General features: G+C 53.3%; 1 protein-coding gene across 3 annotated transcripts in view; it reads right to left on the bottom strand.

Moving 5' to 3' along the window:
• Window positions 1-3,906, bottom strand: part of SUSD4 (sushi domain containing 4) — a 137,153-nt gene extending 133,247 nt beyond the window's left edge. Inside the window, exons 1-5 of one of the 3 annotated variants that reach the window (XM_069544640.1) lie at window positions 3,597-3,643; window positions 2,808-2,981; window positions 1,808-1,924; window positions 1,364-1,493; window positions 946-1,098 (exon numbers count right to left, since the gene is read on the bottom strand). In XM_069544640.1, the coding sequence (XP_069400741.1) occupies window positions 946-1,098; window positions 1,364-1,424 (214 nt within the window). In that variant the 5' untranslated portion in view covers window positions 1,425-1,493; window positions 1,808-1,924; window positions 2,808-2,981; window positions 3,597-3,643. Of the gene's footprint in view, window positions 1-945; window positions 1,099-1,363; window positions 1,494-1,807; window positions 1,925-2,807; window positions 2,982-3,380; window positions 3,445-3,596 lie in introns of those variants that run through there. The other 2 variants (XM_069544641.1, XM_069544642.1) reach the window with 2 other exon arrangements.
• Between the last annotated feature and the right edge of the window lie 2,385 nt (window positions 3,907-6,291).

A 6,291-nucleotide genomic window follows, 5' to 3' on the forward strand; every position in this document is an offset into this window, starting at 1 on the left:
ATCATTTTCTCAATTTCTACCGTTCCAGTTCAGGCTTTTTCTGTCACTCTTGTATCGGGCACAAGCTTTTTTTTTTTTTTGCCTAGCTGAGACTATTATATCTTGCTATTGGCATGTTCCTTTTCCATTGAAAGCAATAAAAAATGAAGATCCACATTTCAGAACAGTGTCTATTAAATAGGCACCTTTTTTATGGTTGGGGGGAAAAAAAAAAACAGCGCTGAGTTTTAGCACAGAGTTTCAGCTCTGTATACCACCAAAAGATCAGACACCTGGGTGAGACTTCCCCACTTTTACAGGTCATTTGTATTTGGGTATTGGATAGAGGTGGCAGAAAATCCAGAATTATCTTAATCCAACTTATCTTAATGAATACTTTAGTCTAAAGCATTGCTAATCAAAGTGTGGGCTTCCCTTGTGGCTCAGCTGGTAAAGAATCCGCTTGCAATGTGGGAGAGTCGGGTTCAGTCCCTGGGGTGGGAAGATCCCCTGGAGAAGGGAAAGGCTACCCACGCCAGTATTCCAGCCTGGAGAATTCCATGAATCAAAGTGTAGTCCTGGGACCAGTAGCGACTGCATCACATGTGAGCTTGTTAGAAATGGAGATTCTCAGGCCCAACCCAGTGATTTGTATGCACATGAGAATTTTAGAAGCACTGGTCTGGAATTAAGATGAACTTGATTTAATAAAACCCTCCTGGACCCTCCATGTGGATTTCTTTCCTAAGAAACAAATCTCTGTATAGTGAACTCCTCAAAACATCATCCACCACCTTTCTCCACCCAAACTGTTTATTCATGGAAGAATTTTGAAATGATAAATCATCTTCCAGAAATCATACTCTCAGCCTGAGGGAAGTTTCAAATGACACAAAGCTGATGGTCAGCCTTTCTGCAGCACGTGAGAACTAAGAAGGGAGAGGCGACAAGTGACCCTCTGCCCACCTTCTTCGAGGCCTTGAATCTTTTTGCGGACATCTTCGCCTCTCAGAAGAGAGGAGTGAAAGACGTGTTGTACAGTCACATGGGTGACTATTGTGGGAGACTGGGGAGGCTGTGCTGGTTCCGGAGATCTGAGATCCTTGAAGGGGGATGGCTCTGTAAACACAAACGGCAGAACCAAGGGCCAGCCTTCAAATCCAGGCTGTGCTTGGACTTCACACTTCCAATAACAACAGTCAAGAGACAGGTAGATGAACCCTCGTTAACCTGTCATCTAGATCGGAGAAAGGGATGGAAAAAATGGAGAATCAGGTGCCCCTGGTTTGAGGAAACGACGAGCCAGAACTGGAGGCAAGAGGAGAAAAGGGAGGTAATGACCCAGCCTTGCTCAAGGCTGTGCTGCCCACCTGGTCCTACTCACCCTCCAAGTGGAGCAAAAGACCACGCCAGGAGAGGCTGTCACCAGAGCCCGGGCAGGCCATACAGGTGCTGGCCTAGCATCCCTGTTGACGTTGTCCTCTACGAAGAGGACACCTGCCTCAGAGACATTTCTATTTAAAAAAAAAAAAAAAGACCACTAAAAAAGTTACCTTTTGTTGAAAAACCAAAGCCCAAACATAACCAGCTCTGCATCTACAGCATCTTCTCACTAATTCCCATAGAGAGGCACATCACAAGAAGCTCCTTTAGACTCTGGGCATCTTTCAGACCTCTAAGTGCAGCACCTGAGTTATCCATTACTCCCTGTTAAAGCCCAAGTTGGTACTCCCCTCCCCCACTTCGGCTAATTTTTCACTCATTTCCATCTTCACCTTTGAATTCTCTAAAACAGCAATATTTTAAAACACTAAAATGGTTTACTTACATCATTCAATACCTGCTTTTCCAGCAATTATGACTTATTTATGTATTAACGTTTGTCAGCTCCAGACACATGATACTGCCCTTTCAACATGCCCACATCAGCAAGCTCTCAGAGAACCTGGAACGAACAGCAATGAGCAGTGGAGGCAGAAAGACTCTAAGGCTCTGAAATTCAGACAGAAAGGCATCCGTCTTCCTCTACCACAGCCAAAAGAGAGCCCTGTCCCCCAGAGCCGAGTATGTTAGAGATTAACCACCTATGGGGACTGAGGCTCTGAATCTAATTTCAGCTAACTTCCACTTCACAGAAAAGCACTCGGCTTTACTTCCCCTGTAAATCGGGCTGAATGAGCCAAGCAATCCTCCAAAAACACATCTGAAGGAAGACCTCTACATCCCCTCCCCACCCCCAGCGCGCACGGGCATGCCCGAACACTCCACCTCCCAAGGCGAGAGAAAGTGAACTTTCAAATAAACCTGTCCTGCAGCCAGTCTGGCCACGTTTCCAGATCCGTCACATTCACAAAGGTGATTCTTTGCAACTCTCGCCTAAATCCAGAAGCTGAAACCTGACCTCTGCCTCCTGAGGGCACAAAGGTCCACAAACTTTACTCCTTCACCACAAACGCACCACTTTCTCTCTCTTCCTGTCTCTCTCTCTCTCTCTCAGTTTCTCTTTGGCCAAAGTGAAAATAATGGGCCAGGCTTATTGTCTTTGCTTCCGAGAAGCCAGGCTGGGTGGCTAGTGGGAAGCTCCAGACAGAATGTGGGTGTGTGAATCTGTGCAGGCTCCACAGAGGAATTTTCTGGGAACTCCAGGGGTTTTGAATGAAGAAGGGTGGTCTCGGGCTGGGACACGGGGGCTCCTCAGGTTCTCCGGTACCCCCAGAAGTCTGGAGGGTTGGGGGGAGGTAGGGACTGGAGGGGCCAGGGCTGTCCTGCCAGCCAGGCTCCCCCACCCTGCCATCCCAGGCCCTCCCGGCCACCGCGGGGTCACTCACCGCCCGTGAGCTGTGCAGGGCCGAAGCACAGCGCCAGCTGAAACCACAGGATCACGGCCAAGAGTCTCTGGGGGGACTGAGGCTGCTGCTGCTGCTCTAAAAATCCATCTCCATTGCTCGGGTTCATTCCATGATACATCTTTCATCCACAGAGGGCATCCGGCTTGCAAGAGTCTGCAACCAGGAGCGAACACGACAATACCCCAGGCTGCCGGGGCCCCGGGGCCACGCTCCCCTCGCCCCTCTCCGCCCTGGGACCCAAGCCTCGGTTTCCCCGGCTCCATCCCCGTTCCTCCCCCGCGCGGGCCCCCGCCCCCTTTCCCACGGCGAGATTTCCTCCACACACACACACCCAGCGCGGGGTACACTGAGTAACAGCCGCCACGGGATGCTGCGCGTGCAGCAGGGATGGAGGAGGGGAGGGAGGGCAGGGGTTAGCGCACACTGGCTCCGCGCCGGTCCCCGGGATTCAGCGGCTGTGGCCGCGACAGGAAAGTCTAAAGCCTTTCAGCCTCTCGAGACTGAAAAAACACTTTTCCCTGGGCCTATACATTTCACTCTTAGGGATCTCACGATGTGGCCACTGGATCCCCCCAGCTAGTTCTCTGGTTTTCCCCAGGATCGGGATGGGTCCTACTGCCCAGTCCCCAGTGAGATTTCTCTGCGCTGTCAGGAAAAAAAAAAAAAAAAATCCTCCCTCGGGGAGCGAAACCAGACACCAACTCCCCCTCCTCGGCCTGCGCGCGCCTCCCCGGGATGGAAAGCCCCTTCCAGGGCTCTCCGTCTTACCTGTGGGTCTCATGCATGCAGCTTCCTTCCCTCCTCCGCCTCCTCCCCCCGCCAGTCTAACCCGCATCTGTGCGCGACCTCTGCTGCCGCCGCTGCGCGAGCGAGCGAGACGGAAGCCTCGGCGGCGGCGGCGGCGGCGGCGGCGGCGCCCGGCTCCAGCTCCCCCCGCCCGCGCTCTCCCTCCCTTGGCTCCCGGAGCGGACGGGTGCGGGGGTTGGGGTGAGGGGGGGCCGGAGGATGGCAGCCCGGCTGCGCGCCCCCGAGCAGGGGCCCGCGCGCCCGCTACCTGAGCTCGCGAGCGCGCGGCGGCGGCGGCGCGGAAAGAGGGAGGTGGCGGGGGCGGGGCGGAGGCGCGCAGCCGGGACACGCACGCGGGCACGCGCCTCGCAGACCCAGCCGGCGCCGCGGCTGGGGAAGGGGCCTCGCGAGCGCCGGGAGGGGGAAGGGCCCCGCCGTCGCCGCTGCCGCGACCAATGGGAAGCCTGCGCGCCTGCACCTGTCGGGACGCCAGGCGCCTGGCGAATGGTTCCCACACGCCTAAGGCCGGGTCGCCCCTTCGCTGGCGCAGGACCACGGCGGTCCCCGCCTGAGCTGCGCGCGAGCCCGGGTGGCCTCCGCGCGTCCTCCCGTGCCCCCAGGGCGCCGCACGGCGGGAGAGCGCCCCGCTTTAGGCTACTGCCGCGGCGGTGGCTCCGATCCGTGGGACAAGAGTGAACAGCCCGGCCGGTCCCCACCCCAGGACCCTCACCACCGAGCGGGTTCACGTGGGCAAGGAGGGCAGGTGGCCAGTTGCCAAAGTCTCTTCTTTTCCAGCGTTTAGCTCTCCCTACCTCTCCCACCACCATCCCCAACCCCGTCCCACCAAGGCTCTGCGTGTCCCCTTGGGGCCCGGATGACACTGTTCTCCCTCCCTGGCTCCCTTGTTATTTGCCCTTTTGCGAGCCGCAGGCTTTGCGCACGAGGACTCAGCGTGTCTTGGAGATGCGCTGGCCCCTCGGAACCTCCGCCAGGCGCGCAGAAGGTTGAGTACGGAGGAGGGGGAGAGCTGGGAGGCTTCGAGGGCCGTGGATCGGAACCCAAGAGAGTCGAGGGTGTTTGCCCTCCCAGCCCGTGGTGGGGAGAGTTCGCCTCGTCTGTGCTGTCTCGATGCGGGTTTCGGTGTCCGAGCCCACCCGGCAGCTGGGGGCGACTCACTCCCCACTGGTTCTTACCGCCCGCTGTCCCTGCGCGAGACTGGTTTTTCTCAGCCTGCCTGGCTCCGAGGCCGACGTTCCAGCCACGGTAGTTAAGGGGTGTGAGCTAATGAGATGGTGCCGGCAGGCAGCACTTTAGTACCAGCGGCACCCCATTATTCTGTAGCAATTTGTGGATAGGAAAACGGTGTTTCGGATACCTCCAGCAAATTTCATCCTTTGCTTCTATCGGCTTTCCCCAAATCTCACATGCTGTTGATAGTTGGGAAATTACAGCTTTCACTCTGTCGACTCTTACTGGGAGTCATTTTAACAAATTCTTTCAGGATAGATTAACTTTAAGTAGATAAATCAAAGTTTGGTGTGTGGTGTTGTTGTTTTCTTTGCTTTGTAAAACTGAGATAGCCACTTTGCACAGAATAAGATTTTCACGAGCACAAGTTGGTTTCTGCTAAAGTTTGTGCTTTGGGACTCCAGAATCTTAGTTGTGTACCCAGTGCTTCCAAGGTCCTATGGCTGACCTCTAGAGTCTGAATATTTGTTTTTCTCAGTACATTTTTTAAAGCTTTCTAATAAGCCATCAAATCAACAAAGCTCAAACACATTCATTGACCAAGGGCATGTCTTTACAATCATAAGAGATATGTCCAAGCACTATTGAGATCTGTTCTCCAGTTGGTAAGTACAATCGTTTTGTACACAGAATATCAGGATTGAAAGAAATATCCAAATGTATCTTGTACAATCACAGGACCTATGCTTGAGTCCTCTCCCTGACATTTCTATTAAGTGGTCTCCTAGCCTCATGGAATGCTTGAGGAAACCTGTTATATTTGCCCACAGCTCACTTAGAAAAGCCTTGTTTGTACTGAACTGAAACCTACCTGCCTGACACTTTTACACACTGGTTCTACCTCTCCCACCTGGTTCCACACAGTGAAATGGAGCTCCTCTTCCTTAAGACAGTGCTTTATCCTTTTGGAGATGGCTTTATGTCCCCTTGAATCTTCCCTTCTCTAGGTTTAACCTTAGCTACTTTGCAAAGTGTGACCAGTTCCTGGAGAAAGTAAACTAGAGCCCAGTCCCCACACCCCTCCTTTATGGGCTCTCACACTTACAGTCCCTATCGACCAGCCATAATCACCTCAGGGCCAGGTACCAGCCCCAGTGGCTCAAAGCATACTGAAATTATTAAAACTAGCCTGTTGTAAACTTGTTAAACCCACTCACCTCTTCCTTCTCATGAAAACCACACATTCCGCACTGTTCCCCTCACTTCCTCTGCCTCCTGATTGGCCCTGGTGCTTCCCCAAGTGGCCCTGTTTCTAGGGAATTGTGAGCAATAAAAACAAAACTTCTCTCCTGACAGTCATTTCCACGTCTGCATGTCTTACCATATCTGATTAAAATGAAGCCTGGATGTCCTTAAAACATGCTACACTTAGAGGAGGTAAATGGCTGTGCAGATGCACCACTCACTATTATTCCCTAAAGAAGCTTTA

This window comes from Ovis canadensis, chromosome 12, assembly GCF_042477335.2.
Source record: "Ovis canadensis isolate MfBH-ARS-UI-01 breed Bighorn chromosome 12, ARS-UI_OviCan_v2, whole genome shotgun sequence".
Taxonomy (NCBI): Eukaryota; Metazoa; Chordata; class Mammalia; order Artiodactyla; family Bovidae; genus Ovis; species Ovis canadensis.